Source organism: Artemia franciscana, chromosome 20, assembly GCF_032884065.1.
Source record: "Artemia franciscana chromosome 20, ASM3288406v1, whole genome shotgun sequence".
NCBI classification, from domain to species: domain Eukaryota; kingdom Metazoa; phylum Arthropoda; class Branchiopoda; order Anostraca; family Artemiidae; genus Artemia; species Artemia franciscana.
Window position 1 is genome coordinate 28,217,450 of NC_088882.1, and position 17,658 is coordinate 28,235,107.

The 17,658-nt window shown below is 34.1% G+C and overlaps 1 protein-coding gene across 1 annotated transcript in view; it reads right to left on the minus strand.

Moving 5' to 3' along the window:
- Positions 1 to 10,244: 10,244 nt before the first annotated feature.
- The window catches only part of LOC136040076 (diacylglycerol kinase epsilon-like), an 88,778-nt gene continuing 81,364 nt past the window's right edge, over positions 10,245 to 17,658 (minus strand). The window contains exon 11 of the mRNA XM_065724151.1: positions 10,245 to 10,586. Within this exon, the coding sequence (XP_065580223.1) occupies positions 10,473 to 10,586 (114 nt within the window). The 3' untranslated portion in view covers positions 10,245 to 10,472. The remainder of the gene's footprint in view (positions 10,587 to 17,658) is intronic.

Here is a 17,658-nt window from a genome sequence, read left to right on the forward strand (position 1 = left end):
AAGATTATAATTATTCTGATCAGAGGTGAAAGATGGCTGAACACTTAGGGGACGGGGGAGGTCACCATGAAGCTGAGAAAAAGTAAACCAGGCACACGAAAGAATATACAGTGACTCGAGATCAAGTAATGGGATAACTCTTGAACGGTTAGTTTCCTTAATGAGGTTTCTAGCTTTATTATAAACCTTAGAAAGTGGTTTTAACAGTGAAGGAAAGGTTGACATCCATACTATTGGACAGTAGGAAACGTAAGATCGGATCAAGGAGTGAAAAAGGATTTCCAAAATTGATCCAGGGAAAATATGTTTGAGTTTCCTTAAAATACCGAGACTACTGCATATCTTCATTTTAATCAAATCAATGTGACGCTTGAAAGACAAGTTTTCATCAACAAGAATGCCCAAAAAACGAACATATTGATCTTCAGATCTGTGAATTATCCCATTTGGCTGACGAATTTCTGATAACTTGGGATAAATCGGAGAAACATGCGAAAATATCAAAAAATTGGATTTTGAATAATTTAGGGTAAGACAATTAGCATCAAGCCATGAAATTACTCTCTCAAACAAGTATTCCAAGTTTAATCAAAGCTCGGATTCACAGTTCCCCGAAGTGCCGAGTGTGCTATCATCAGCAAAACAAACAAGGACATCAGAAGATGGCGAACTATAGCTGGCACTATGGGCAAGGGAAGGTTTAGGATGACAGAGTCTACAGCAATGAATAGGTTTCTGCTTTTTTACTGCGTAAAATGAAAAGTTGTAATAGATATAAAATAAAAGTTGTAATAGAGGGCAAAGGCGTTTTGGCACGCAAATCCAATAATTGTTATTCTTTATTGACTGTCAAACATAACGAAAATTAACTATAATAAGCCATGTTGAAGGAGCGGTAACTAATGTGCCATCATCTTGGCGGTACGCCGTTCCTGAGTTGTTTCATAAACCCTATTTTTCCATTATATACCAGGTGTCTTAATAATTGCAATTTGCAGTCCTTGCCCCCAGGGCCTGGGGGTTCATGTCATTCCTGTAGGCATATTCGTTGTACCTTTCGACTTTCGATCAAAATTACTATCTCAAGATTTTATTGGGATGGCTTTTGAGCTTACTTTTGGGGCTTACGATTGCTGTTGTGGCTTTTGAGCTTGCTACCAGACAAGAAAGCCTGGAAAGGGAAAGGGAATGGGGCTTGCTGTCCCCCAAATCACTTTTGACTCCTAGTAAGGACGTTGGAACTTTCAAATTCCAATCGAATGAGCCCCCTCCGAAGTTTTTACGACCAACCCTTCAAGTTTGAAGTGACCCTCGGAAAACAATAACTCTCCCCTCATCGAATACATATAGTAGTATATTACTAACAATTTTATTACTTATTCATACAGAATTATACTGATACAGCGAAAAGGAAAGAGCCCATCTCATGCTTCTGTTTAAAAGCAGAAAATATTTTTCCAGTTGGTCGGTGAATCTTTGCTTAGTGGTCTCATTTCAAGAGTCAAATTTGCATCTCTTGCAGGGAAGAATGAACTTGGAGTACGTTCCAGCTTGTAAATTAATAAAAATTAAATAAAATATAATATATATATATATATATATATATATATATATATATATATATATATATATATATATATATATATATATATATATATATATATATATATATATATATATATATATATATATATATATATATATATATATATATATATATAAAAATTAATAACTATATAAATTAATATAAAATAATAGATTTATAAAATATATATATTATAAATTAATAAAAATTAAATGAAATATAATAGATATATTAAATTATAATTAATAAAAATTAATAAATATATAAATTAATATAAAATAATAAATTAACAAAATATATATATTATAAATTAATAAAAATTACACATTTTTCGTTTCGGGCGATGACCGTTGTAACGACCGAAAATTAAATTCGCACTAAATTTTGCGAATATGGTTATATAGCATCTTCAGTGAATCAACTTATGTACAGTTATCATTAAATTAGGGGAGTGGAGGCAAATGACTGAACTTATGAAAATTTATGAGTATTAAGGGATTAAAACTCGTATTTTCCGTATTTTACTCTTTCAAAACAACACAGCAAAGGCAATGAGAGAACACGGAATCAAATGAGGAAGTAAAACTCCTCTGCATTTAGATTATGCTGATGATTAGGGATCCTAGATGAAAATATTAACAAAGTGAACGAACTATTAAAGCTTTGCGAGTTCAGGGTGCAAAAATAAGTTTGGAAATTAATGTTATGAAGACTAAGTCGCTAAGGCTAGGAATAAGTGAAGATGAAAAGGTGATATTAGGTAACGAGAAGATCAATGAAGCGTACAGCTTCACTTACTTAGGTAGTATTATTAGTAAAGACGGTGGATGCAATGTAGATGTTAAAAGGAGAAAATCCAAAGTCCAGGACGTTCTATCGTAGCTGAATAAAAGTTTGGAAGAATGGGAAGATAAGTCTGCGAACCAAGATTAGAATATTGGAAGCTACAGTGATTGACAGTGGTCAAGTATGGTTCTGAAGAGTGGCCGCTCCGAAAAACAAAGGTGGATTTGCTAGATGTTCTCAAGAGAAATTGCTTACGGATTGTTTTAGGTACCTAACTGACAGACCGTATCTCAAACTGTAAGCTATACGGAAGAATTTGATTCAATCCCACTTTCTAGGGTTATAATGAGAGAAAATTTGAAATGGCTAGGGCACGTTCTGGGAGTAAAGTATGATATATTGTTAAAGATTGTCCTTGTCTAGGGCAAAAAAAGCAGATTGTCCCCGATTGGGGCGGTAGGATGTCGTAAGGTAAGCATTAAGGGAAATAGAAACTTCCCGGGAGGCATTGAATAAATTGGGATAAGGGAGGAGTGTACATAGCTGTGTTAGTCTCAGGCGGCTTGGCGCGACAGTGACTTGTTAATAGTGGTAGTACTCATTAAAACTGTTTAACAATCATTATAATACCCATTAAGACATTAGTCAATAAATCCTTCCTGGTTCACAGTTAATTCGTACTGAGTTCGAAGTAAATACACATTAAATTTAAATTTTCATCTGGAATGTACCCTTGGACACGAGATGCTCCAGTACCTCTTGTTAAAATCCTATCAAATCTAAGTGATCAAAGGGCAACCAACCCCTCCCTCTCACTTATTTTAGATCCCCTCTTCAACACTGATCAAAATATGGAATATACTTTTTTTCTAAATTGTTCAAAAGGTCTCATAACTATGCCTCCAGAGATGCCATACCCCCACAAAATATCAGGACAAGGTTTGTAAATTATTTGCTCATCACTTAATACAAGATTTATCATAGAGAAGGGCAGAATGTCTGATCCTGAGCGTGTCCGAAAAGGCTACGGGCATTAATGTAGAACTTGGGGAATGTTTGGAAGGATATTGAACTAAATCAAAACACACTATATACATCCAGCTGATCCAAAAGTCTTTTCTGCAGTATCTCAGGAATGGTTGCAGAAAATTTCTGGCCACTACTACTACTACTGCTGCGAATGGAACTACAACTACTCGCTACTACAGTTACTAGCAACTGTGACTACTTGCGACTTCGGCTCAAAACCAACGAATCCAAATTTTCGGAGGAGAACCACCTCCTCCTGCACCCATTTTAGCTACCTGCTCCCCCCGAAGACATCAAAATTTTGGGATAGCCATTTGTTCAAAATTGTCTTAAGGTTAAATACATATGCCTCCGGGGATACTATGACCCTTCAAACCCCCTTGGGCAAGGGCTGTAATTTATCCATGATACTTTCTGTTACAGTAGGGTTTGTTACTGGCAAAGGAGGGCATGTTCGATCCCAGGTCTCAAAAAAAGCTCAGGGCATTAAAGCAAAACTTTCAGGAAGAAAGTTTTTTATCTTACACCTCAAAAAAATTGGAGCCCCAAAAAAGAACCAATATTTTTTTAATCTCACCGGCTCAAACTTACATACCACTTAGACTACGGGGACCTCAGCTTTGAAGGAAAGAACGAAAAAATATTGGTTCCCCTCAAAATGGGCCCACATTTTTGGGGGCTACTTCTCCTGGAAGGATGGTTATAAGACTTGGAAGGGAGCTCATTAGTATATCTATTTCGTTCAAAATAGTCGAAAGGTCCAAAGACTACTCCGGGAATGCCAAGTTGCTAATTGTTTACACATAAATTTTATAATGGAAAGGGGCGGAGGGGAGGGAGAGATCATTTATATTTTGCGTTCAATTAGCTCGTAGTTGTCAGGAATTGTTCTATAGATAAACAGGATCAAACATTTTGTCACGGGCGAGGTCCCAGGAACAGATCGAAAAACTCTTTGTTTCTAATCAGTATGCAACTTACAACCGTAAGCCTAACTACCAAGAGGTGATCAATATCCACAAATACTATGGGGTACGGTCCCCCTTGGTTTACCCCGATGTGCTCAATACTTATTTTTTTAAGTTTTCGGGGTAGAAGGACCCTATTGTCGAGGTTAAAATATGAGAAAACTATTTTGCTCCCAAAGTATTAACAAAAATTCCCGGTCACTTTGTATCGAACAGATTTTTGTAGAAACTCAGGAGGAAGCTTATTGGATTATTAATTGAAAGTTCTAGTGCCTTTCCAAGGAATGAAAAGGATTTGAGGGGATACAGACACTCTCATGTGTCTTTGTCTGCTATTCGTCCCCCACAACCCCTAATATTACATCACAACGTAGGGACAGTCATTACCGTAGGAGGCATAGTTGGAAAAAGTTTTATTTGACATGTCTTATGAAATTTTCCATCTGTTGGTTGAGCAGCTGCAAATAAATTTCAGGGGGAGGAAACCAAGGCCTCACAGATTAATTCCCATGAGGAGGGGGGGGGTCAAGGCTTAAATTTTTCAAAAAATTATCGTTCTTTTTCCGAATATTGCAAAACGCTGTTCTTGTTGTTGTTGTTTTTTTCGTTCTCCCAGGCGGGATGTATGGAGGGGGGTATTGTAAACCATATATACCACTCTACGGAAACTCATAGGCTGGTGATCATCAGTCCAATTAAATAAACTGAGCGATAATTCGATACTAGAGAAACATAAAATAAAACTTGCTATCAGTTTTATTTGCATTCAAAAGTACGTGAACACAGCAACAATACTGAACTGAAAACATGGATAATGAAAACAAAGAATTTGAAAACACTGCCGAAGAGCTAAAAATTATATATGTATATAAATATACAAAAAAAAGAGAAGCAGTATGGGTGAGATCATTTCCAACTTGTTATCATGAGTACCAACATCTTAAAAATGAGCCGTTCAAAGGCCAACTTAAAGAGGTCTATAAAAGAAATAAGGCATAAAGTTGAAAAATAAGTTACGTAGTTTAATCTTTTGGGATAGTAGGAAGGGGGATCGAGTTAATGTAAGGTACTGTGAAATCAATCCTAAAAATCTCTATATTTTTCATTCCACTTTCTATAACATTTGCATTCCACATTTGCTGTCTTGCATTCTATTTTCACATTCTACTACATTTACATTCTACATTCTTGATATTTTGGTTTCACTTTGAAGCCATATTACTACTATTTATGTGTCCTTATAAAATAATTTTCTTTTTCAAATAAAAGTAAGGAGGAGCATTAAAATTTCAAAAGAACCAAAATTTATTCTTTATATAGGGGGGGGGGGCTTCCCTTTGTAACCCTTGACTTATTACGCGAGTTTGACTTTTCGTACCCATTTTTAAAGAACAACTACTCAAACACAATGGTCACTTAATCGGGATAAAAAGTATTTCTAAAGCATTATAAATCGCTAGTATAAAGAGCAAGGAATTGTGGAGGGGCAGCTCGATACACTAAAATAAGTAAGAGAAAAGAGAAACATATTCATGTGTTTGGTTATCATTCACAAATAATATATACTGAAATAAATACTGAAATGAATGAGAAAAAAGAGAGAGACAAAAAAGTATTCAGTGTTTGGTTATCATTTACAAATAATATATACTGAAATGAATGAGGAAAAAAAGAGAGATAAAAAAGTATTCAGTGTTTGGTTATCACTCAAAAATAAAATACATCCTTAAATAAGTGAGAAAAAAATCATTCACAAATGCCATACATTGAAATAAACTCTGAAATAAATGAGAGAAGAAAGAAAAAAGTATTCATGTGTTTGGTTTTCACTGACAAATAATACATACCAAAATAACTACCCAAATAAACACTTAAATAAATGAGAGAGAAAAGAAAACAATTTAACGCGTTTGGTTATCACTGAAAAATAATATACACTGAAACGAATACCAAAAAATACTGAAATAAATAAGAAAGAAAGAGAAAGAAAAAATTCACGTGTTTGGTTATCACTCGCAGACAAAATTAAAATACTAATTTCTGACAAACACCGCACTCCGTAAACGGTTTCGAATTAAACTTTGACTGAGTTAATTTTGTAATGTTAATAACTAATAAATAAATATTAAATTAAATAATTATATTTATAAACGCTTTAATTATTAATAATTAATAAAAAATTAATGATTTTAAGATTATACTTTAATATGAGATTAAAAACTTTTCACACTTTAAAACATAAGAATTTCAAAAATTGTTCCGAATAGAGACTTCAACCGTCATTTTAACTCATGAACCCTTTTATATGCTAGAGTTATGTATTTGACATGTATACAGTAAAACAAAGGGAACACTGAAACATAATTCTTAACTCGACTTGTTAACTCCTTAATTGTTAGCTTAGCATGTCCGAGAACCCAACGCTCATGTTAACGTGTTTTACTTGTAAGAGTCTTATAGCTGACAGATATAATAGAACAAGAAGAATATTAAAACACAATTCAAAAGTGAAATCATTAAGTTCTAAATATGGGGTGCTTTATATGATGTAAGCACGATGTATATTAAATCAGTTAAATCAAAAAAGCTTCAATCATTAAAATGAATTAAATCATTAAACTAACTTTTGACTTTAAATAAATAAAGCGATTGTTAACCTGTGAATAAGGGGCAATACATGTACTGAAATGAAACGCAAATCCAGCGTGAGATTCTGAAACTTTCAACCAAACATATATTCAGATATGTACTACTTCAAGAAAAAAAAAATTCTGAATCCTATTACAAAAATTTGTCCAGTTCTCACTAAAACTGAGCCTTCAGGATCTTTGACGGTGCTCCCAGGAATCTAGGTTCAGGGTAATAGCATGCTAATTTCAGAGCCCAAAGGCATCTTAAGTCGGGATAGCAGTTTGGTTCTTGTACCCCAGAAGAACTAATAAATAAATGCAAAAAATAGATGGAAGGATAGTATGTCCCTGCATAAAAAGGTTTAGCCACTAGGGTTACTTTTTAGCATCTCTGGTACAAAATGTAGTATATCCAGCAAAAGTTATCGCTAGTTTTCTTCCATCCACATTGCTAATATTAACTTGTTTAGAGTGACGGTTTATTTCAAAGCAACGTCTTACCCCAAGGGTACCCTGTATGCTGTGTAGGTTATGGCAACTAGGGATACTTTTTAGAATCTCTGGTATATAACGTAGTATATCAAGTAACAGTTATTACTGGTCTTTGTCCACTCGTATTGTTAACATCAACTTGTTTATAGTGGCAGTTTATTTCAGAGTACCGTCTATTTTTCTAGAATTAGTAATGACCCCAATTGCACTTTACAAGCACGAAGGTACTACCTTGTCATATACGTTATTTTATTGAATTTCCTGGGTTCTCAAATTAGGATTTCACATGCTAACTGTAGGTCCCTTAAAATTTCATGAGCGCCAATATTAGCAAACTGTACATTATCTGTTCATAGATACTAAAATAAATGAGAAAACAAAGAAAATACTATTCACTTCTAAATACAGCGTACGAGCGGCCCACCGAGGAAGGCGCAAAAGAGGTCAGCCAAGACACACTTCATGACATCTGTATGACAAGGACCTCGGAAATCAGAACCAAGGTGAGAGCATGTTATGACCGCAGCTCAGATCGGAGAAGTCTGGCGGTAATTTTTATTACCACCCTATGTTCCAGTACTGGCTTTGAAGCATTTAAGGTAAGGATTTGCGTTATTACACAACCCTTATTATGCATGTAATTAATAATCATTACTAAATCATTACAAATAAAACAGCAGCGCTGTCGTAACAGAGACACTAATACTAACAAACATAGATAGTGAAAGGTAATGTCATAGATAGCGACAGAGTAATGACAGGTAATAATGATGGTAATGCCTCAGGTAATGAAAGGTAAAAGTGAAAGGTAATGTCATAGACAGCGACAGAGTAATGACAGGTAATAATGATGGTAATGCCTCAGGTAATGAAAGGTAAAAGTGAAAGGTAATGTCATAGACAGCGACAGAGTGGTGACAGGTAATAATGATGGTAATGCCTCAGGTAATGAAAGGTAAAAGTGAAAGGTAATGTCATAGACAGCGACAGAGTGGTGACAGGTAATAACGATGGTAATGCCTCAGGTAATGAAAGGTAAAATTGAAAGGTAATGTCATAGACAGCGACAGAGTAGTGACAGGCAATAATGATGGTAATGCCTAAATTCTTTACCAATAATAAGTAAACAAACAAAGAGGGAATACAGTTTCTTCAGGGTTTGGCTTTTCGAAAAAATTACGAGATTATACCAATGAAATGGTTTAAACGAAATTCTTACGAAGAGGGGCGTGTTCTTAAATAAGTATCAAATCTATTTAAACAGAAGATTATAAGTATTAAAATGGTAATGCTGACAGAATATAAAACCTTTTTGCCATTTGGACCCATTTTTCCATACTAAACCAAAATATAAGTTAAATAGTTATGCCAGCAAACGGCAAATGAAAAAAGTATTAGACAGTTGAGATAATGTCTAAAAAAATATTGTCTAATATAGAAACGTATTTATTAAATAAAAACTAATCTACGAGTGCCTAACCTCATTGCTTTCTTTATATTTTTACATATTGGAATGAAAGAGTATAACAAAAATAATTTAGGGGGAGGGGGTTGGGCTTTGAGTATGTTTATTTATGGGCTTGAGTTTTTCTAAATTTTAAGGTTTTGAAGGTAGTTCAGATCCCTCGACGCCTTACCTGACTATACAACTGTGACCAATATGTAAGTTGCCATATGGCTGTTTGCCATATGGTAACTACCATTTGGCCAGAAGCCAATCTGAGGAAGGCCATTCTACCCTATTTTAAGGTTCTTTATGAAATTACTTGATTTACTCTTCATTTTTACACTAACAAGGATATTCAGAAGCAATTTCAATAAAATGAAAAATTACAAAAGATTATTTTTCCATCGAACACAAAACAAAATTCTTTTTTATAAGCCAATACGATTTAGTCCATACTAAAATTCAGTTAGGGATTTAGGGATTAGGGAGGGGTTACTAGGGACATCACTATCCATGCTCCAAACAAATAAGAGAACACTGTGCAATCGTGCAATTTTTAAGCAAATCAATAAATAATAAATATACCTAATGAAATAAACCAAATAAAAATCAAATAAACAATAAATAAACAATAGAACTAAATCCTGCAAAAAATACTGTTTTTATGCTTTTTCCGAATTTTCTTTTATAGACTTGGTTCAGATTTACTTCTGATCTAAGCATTTTCTTACTGATTATTTAGTTCATTCCATTTCCAATTGTTCAATATTATTTTTTCCTCAAAGTTAAAAAAGAAACTTTTTTTCTTTTGACTTTCCCTTGCAAGTTAGTTTTTTTAAATTTATGACAGTTCCAATAAATCAATATTATTTGTCAAGGATACTAATGCCAAGGTTTACAAATCTGTTTTCGAACAAGTGTCTAGTTTGGAAGGTATTCCCATAAGAAAGTTCCGCTAGAAATCATTTTTAGTCAACCCTCCGCATGAGCGTAGCATACGGATTTTCATACGAGACGATAACGAGAAAAAAACTTTTCCATTAATTACTTTTGAGGATTCTTTTCGAGGGTAGGGGGTAATGTTTTTCAAAGGGAGCGCTACCCCCTTATCCCATCCGCCCATGGTCCTTGAATAAGCAAACAAGAGATAAGTACCATAACTGATTACAACGTAAATGTATTGTAATGTATTTGATGTAGTTTTAAACATATTCGGGTATAGATTTGCAAGAATGAATTCGAGATAAATCTTTTGACAATGCATTGGGTATGATTTTTTTCGTAGTTAATCTTTTGTAGTTTTCATTAATCTTTTGAGGGTTAAAAAAGAACTATAAGTTCTTTTATAAGAATCTTGTAAGGGTCCTTCCTAAAGTAAGGCTTAAACAATTATAATAAGGCGGATTGCACTGAGCTAGACAAAGATTCTCGATATACGACACATTAGATGCTAATAGCTTTTGGGTGCATCGCACTGGAAATTAGCCTAAAAGTTACAAACACTTTACATTTGTATATCACTATTATTAGGTGTTTTAATTCTGGTGTAAGATTTTTGACTTTGAAATATTTGTGACAGTAATATCGGCAGGTTGTTGCTCCCATGGCTCACCATCTGCTTGAGCAGGAACTAATCCTCGAAGAACAATCTAAAAATAATCAAATTTTAAAAATGACAATATATAGACACATCAAATGAGAAATGCAGTCAAAAGACAAGAAGTAAAACTTCTAAAACGAACATAAATGAATCAAATTATGAGTTAAGTTAAAAGGTAGCTGTTGAGATGGAAAATAGAGAAAATATATGAGAATTAACATAAAAAGAGTCAGACAACTTGATTAACAGATAACGAACCCAAATAAGGAAATAACTAATCCCTTTAAAGATACTTGAAAAATATGCAGTTGAAGGAACACTTCCATGATTGCCAGTATAAAAAAAGCCAAAAAACAATCACGAATTCAAGGAATCAAGAGACCCGTGACACAAGATATCACGTAAGCAATAAGACCTTTCTGGGGCAATAGGCACGGCAGAGTGACGTCATAGTGGCTTGTTGCCAGTTCTCCAGCCACTGAACGACGCCTTGGTGACCCCCTGACGCTACCGCGACACCAGGGCCTCACATCAAGCGGCTCGCTACTTCTTTTTTTCATTTGCTAACGCCCCGTTTTCCTAAATTTCCGATTTGACGGCATGTGAAATAGCTTTTCTGTAGTTACTAGATAAGTCAGGATCGCCTTTTGCTCTAGAATTCCATTTTGCCCACTAGTAATATATAAAGTCTGTATCTCAAATTTACTGATGGTCTCATCTATTCCGGATAAACCTTGCGGCACCTATTTTTTTTATTTCTTGGATGAAGCTTCTTCTGGTTGACTAAAAATTTTTACAGCTAATTCCTTTGCCAAAGTTATTTCTTGAATTCTCTTGAATTCACATGAGTTTTTTTTACATGTATTTAACTTTTTGAAAATTCTCTTAATGTATTTCCGAATTTTTGAAAATTCTGCGAAACTAAAATTGTTTAATTTAAAATTCTGCTAAACAAAAAACTATGGTAACTAATTTTTTTTTGTTTTAAACATATTGTTTTTGAAAATTCCCTTCGTGTGTTTCTGACTTTTCAACTTTCTGTTTAAATGTTCGATAATATGTTTCCTTGAAAGACTTTCTCACACTTTAAATAAGCACTTAAACAAGCTAAATCAAAGAAGTAAGATAAGAATAAGAAAACAAATATATTGCAGGATTATAGCGCAAGAAAGATAATATATGGTCATTCTTGCAGAATCAAGTTGAAAATATGTTTTCTGGAGCTATGTACTGATGTAGGTGAGGCTTTTCTCCAACTAAGACTCAAATAGGTGCATGAATTAAAATTTGAGAGAATGATTTGGCACATTCCTTGTAGGCATAAGGCTTAGAGATGTGAAAATGTGGAATTTCTTAATATTTTTGAAATATGAGAATAAATGAAAATGAGCAGTAAAAGTTTTATGACATATCCGGCATGCATACGGTTTATTCATTTATACCAATGTCGTGATGTAAACCACCTCCGGTAAAATGCGTAATCATACTTACAAAAGTGCACCGACTAGAAGGGAGTTGCATATCCCACCAGAAGGTGGTGTAGACCTAAGTGCATTTCTCTACAAACAAAGAGGTACATAAGTTTCTTTTTATTTACTTTAATAGTAGCAGTAATAGCAGTAGCAGTAGTAGTATTAGTAGCAGTAGCTCTGATAGTTTCGACTCGATATACTATATCATCCTTGAGCTACCCCATCTATGTCATTTTGACAACCTGGATGAACATAGATTCTATCGATTCAATGGTAGTTCAATGGTAGTAGTAGAAGAAATAGTAGTAACAATAGTAGTTGTGGTATATTGCAGATACTCCTTTTTAACAACCTGCATGCACATAGTGTTTTTTGGTTTAGGTCAACATCATGCAAATCATACCCAGAAATTTGCGCCTTAATACCTTTAGAGTTGTAGTAGTAATAGTTATAAAAGTAGCAGTAGAAGAATGTACATGGGGCCCTTTTGGAAATTTCAATATCCCTATCCAACAACCCAGAAAGTTTCAACTTAAAACTCTAAAATATTCCTGAGATATTACTGATAGATTCTTTTGATAACTTATCTGCACAACGTGAGTTTCGATTTGATTCAACATCCCCCTCAACTTTCTCTAAAAAATTCACCTTAATACCCTTAGCCTTAGCATACTTCTCAATAATAAATACTGTATGTACATTATGGGCGAATTTCATAACTTACTGCCCCTCCTCCGAGGGCTCTGGGGGATCATGTTATCCCCAAAGACATTGTTATTTGACCTTTCAACTATACTGAACAAAATGGTTGTTTCAAAATTTTGATTGGATGACCTTGGGGGAATAAGGTCGTGGGAGGGGGCTAGCTTCCCACCAATTTTTTGGCCACTTAAAAGGGCATTACAACTTTTGATTTTCGTTTAAATGAGCCTTCTCCAAACCTTCTATACGGTTATCCCTAGAAAAAAAAAATAATAAACATACATCCGCGATTTTTCTTTTGAAAAAAAATATAATTCCACATCATTACAAGTGGGAGTTTGAAAACTCTACACTAAGGTTCTGTTATCATTTTTTTTTTTTTTTTTTTTTTTTTTTTTTTTTTTTTTTTTTTTTTTTTTTCAAGTTTTGGTCAATATTGGACCGAGTCACTCATTTACAATTTGTTACCACAAACTGTTTAATAACTGATTTTGGAAAGTTGACATTATCTGCTGATCTCACACAAATGGATGGGAAGTTATGTATTACAAGGGTTTTACAAGTTTCTGGTGAACACTTAAAAATATTCTAGAATCTCCTAATAAGGTATCTAGAGCTACAAATGCAATCCTATTACTATCAAAAAGTTCGTGGTAACGAACTGTAGTAAGGAGCGACCCGGCTCAATAGTAACTGAAACTCTAAAAAATGAAATTTTGATACCAATAGTTACATCAACAAAATCGCATTTTAATGCTGATTTTAAATATATAACTTTCATCAAGATTAGTCTTACCTATCAAAAGTTACGAGCCTGAAAAAATTTACCTCATTTTAGAAAATAGGGGAAAACACCCCCTAAAAGTCATACAATCTTAACGAAAATCACACCATCAGATTCAGCGTATCAGAGAATTTAATTGAAGAAGTTTCAAGCTCCTATCTACAAAAATTTGGAATTTCGCATTTTTTGCCAGAAGACAAATCACGGATGCGTGTTTATTTGTTTTTTTTTCCCCAGGGGTGATCGTATCGACCCAGTGGTCCTAAAATGTCGCGAGAGGGGTCATTGTAACGGAAATTAAAAGTTGCAGTGCCCTTTTTAAGCGACCAAAAAATTGGAAGGCAACTAGGCCCCCTCCCGCGCTCATTTTATCCCCAATGTCACCGGATATATATACATATATATATATCCCCATGGGAGGGGTTGCAAGTTACAAACTTTGACCTGTGTTTACATATAGTAATGGTTACTGGGAAGTGTACGGACGTTTTCAGGGGGATTTTTTGGGTTTGGGAGGGAGAGTTGAGGTGAGGGGGGGTGTTACATGGGAGGATCTTTCCATGGAAAAACTTCTCATGGGAGAAGAGACTTTCAATGAAGGGGGCGCAGGATTTTCTAGCATTATTAAAAAAACAATGAAAAAATAAATATGAAAAGTTTTTTTCTACTGAAAGTGAGGAGCAGCATTAAAACTTAAAACGAGCAGAAATTATTACACATGAGGGATTTACCTCCTCGTAATACCTCGCTCTTTACGCTAAAGTATTTTTAGTAATTTCAACTATTTATTCTACGGCCTTTGTGATTCAAGGGTCATTCTTATGGAATTGGGACAAAATTTAAGCTTTAGTGGAAAGAGCGAGGTATCGACGAGGGGTGAACCCTCTCGTATACGCAATAAAACATACGTATATAGAAGTTCGTTACGTAAGTTAATTCGTAAATTACGTATATTTTTTACTGATGAAAATGTTCGTAAAAAATTAAAAGTTCTAGTTGCCTTTTTAAATAATCAAAAAATTGGAGGGCAACTAGGCTTCCTCCCTCGCTCCTTTTTTTCTCAAAATCTTCCGATTAACACTATGAGAAAGCCATTTAACCAAAACAAATTAATATGCAAATTTCGTTTTAATTTTTTATGTGCGGAGAGCCAAGATCAAAACATGCATTAATTAAAAAAGTTCAGAAGTTAAAAAAAAACAAGTTTTTTTTTTAAATGAAAGTAAGGAGTCACATTAAAACATAAAACGAACAGAAATTACTCCATATATGAAAGATCTGGAAAGTACCGATGATGTTATTACTGATATTCTTCCCAGCAACAAAATGAAAAGGATCAGAATCTTTCTGAGTAAAATTATCTGTAGTGGAAGCTTGGAAGATATAGAAGAAGAAGTTTCAGGAATGTGTAGTAACGTTGAATTAGATGAAATGAGTACAGGGGTTTTAAGTTGATTGAACATGATAATCATGAAAAACTCCTTCAAGAATTAACAAGAGGGATCATAAAAACGGTCGTTTGACAAGATTTGGTTGTCTTAAACAAAACACATTTTAAATTCACTTTTTTTGTTCTAACGATCAATCCACATTCATTTGTTTGTTTGTTTTCAACAAAGTGCAAATTATGCTCTGGTCTTGAGAAGGTATGGGGGTTGTCAGCCCTATTCATGTTCATTTTTACTCGTTTTGGGTTTGAGTGTGTTATTTATTGTAATTTCTGTTCGTTTGGGCTTCATTTACTTATTGCTGGTGATTTGTGGTAGTTTTACGCTTGGTAGATAATTTGACTTTATTTCTGCTTATTTTTCGTTTAATGGAGCCCTTTACTTTTCTTTGGAAAACTTACTTTGTGGAAAAAGTTTTTAAAATAATAACTAACAAAACGGATCATGAAAAGTGGTCGTTTGATAAGATTGATAGCGAAAATAGTGAGAAACCTATAGAGTAGGAAACGTGTTAAGAAAACAATTCTTACTTCATAATATGCAGAATAATTATAGTTAACAATTCTTGCAGACCAAAAAGCTTTAAGAGCACTTCTCACCAACAGCCACGAAGATTGTCACCTAAGGCTCACTATGGGATGGCCAGAAAGGTACGACTGGATTTTGAGAGAGATAAGGAGGCATATTTTCCGAAACAATTTTTCACTTCTCAACACTTTGGAAAATGCCACTTAAAACCTTTCGGTTTTAAGTGGCTTAAAACCACGGCCGATTTCTAAATTAGCTTCAAATGCCGATTCTTCCTCACATGACAGTTTTTTGAGAAAAAGTTTTTAGATTTTGATTACTATGGATTAGAGGTCGTTACTCACTACACAACGGTAATACGACGATGACATGTGATGATGTTTACAATGGCAATGAGGACATACGACGGAAAATAAGACAATAACTGCTGAAAATGGGAATGGTCACAAATGAGATGACAAATGAAAGAAAACTGGTGAATATGATTATAATAGGAGACAAATGATGACGATGATTGTTTCGATTTTTTTTATTTAGCAAAAAAATTCAAGAGAAAGAATCTGAATTTTTACCTCAACGAACGTTGCATTTACAAAGTTAGAAAATAAAGTCAACTCAAGAAGTGTATTACTAACAGTCTAAACCCAGTACAACAAGTACAAACGTAAACACCTATAAAATAAATGCGAGAGTATACATTGTTCCGAAAATATTCAAGCGTTTTGAAATTCATTATAGCTTTAAGGAAGCAATATATATATATATATATATATATATATCAAACAGTTCGTGGTAACGAACTGTAGTAAGGAGCGACCCGGCTCAATAGTAACCAAAACTCTAAAAAATTGAATTTTGACATCAATAGCTACATCAAAAGAATCGCATTTTAATGCTGATTTTAAATATATAAGTTTCATCAAGTTTAGTCTTACCCATCAAAAGTGACGAGCCTGAGAAAATTTGCCTTATTTAGGAAAATAGGGGGAAACGCCCCCTAAAAGTCGTAGGATCTTAACGAAAATGACACCATCAGATTCAGCGTATCAGAGAACCCTACTGTGGAAGTTTCAAGCTCCTATCTACAAAAATGTGGAATTTTGAATTTTTTGCCAGAAGACAAATCACGGGTGCGTGTTTATTTGTTTGTTTTTTTTTTTTTTTTTTTTTTTTTTTTTTTTCCAGGGGTCATCGTATCGACCAAGTGGTCCTAGAATGTCACAAGAGGGCTCATTCTAACGGAAATGAAAAGTTCTAGTGCCCTTTTTAAGTGACCAAAAAAATTGGAGGGCACCTAGGCCCCCTCCCACGCTCATTTTTTCTCAAAAGTCAACAGATCAAAATTTTGAGATAGCCATTTTGTTCCGCATAGTCAAAAACCATAATAACTATGTCTTTGGGAATGACTTACTCCCCCAAAGTCCCTGGGGGTGGGGCTGCAACTTACAAACTTCGACCAGTGTTTACATATAATAATGGTTATTGGGAAGTGTACAGTCGGTTTCAGGGGATTTTTTTTTGGTTTTGGGGGTGGGGTTGAGGGGAGGGGGCTATGTGGGAGGATCTTTCCATGGAGAAATGTGTCATGGGGGAACAGAAATTCAATGAAAAGGGCGCAGGATTTTCTAAAATTACTATAAAAAAACAATGAAAAAATAAACATGGAAAATTTTTTTTTCAATTGAAAGTAAAGAGTAGCATTGAAACTTAAAACGAACAGAGATTATTACGCATGTGAGGGGTTCTAAAAATACTTTAGCATAAAGAGCGAGGTATTTAGGAGGAGATAAATACTTCGCTCTTTATGCTATAGTATTTTTAGTAATTTCAACTATTCATTCTACGGCCTTTCTGATTCAGGGGTCATTCTTAAAGAATTGGGACAAAACTTGCGATTTAGTGTAAAGAACGAGGTATTAACGAGGGTACAAACCCTCTCATATACATAATAAAAATTAAAGAATATAAAAGTTTGTTACGTAAGATAATTCTTAAGTTACGTATATTTTTTACTAATAGAAAAATTCGTTAAAAATAAAAATTTATAGTTGCCTTTTTATGTAACCGAAAAATTGCATGGCAACTAGGCCTCCTTTCCCATCCCTTATTTCTCAAAATCGTCTGATCAAAACTAAGAGAAAGCCATTTAGCCAAAAAAGGAATTAATATGCAAATTTCATTTTAATA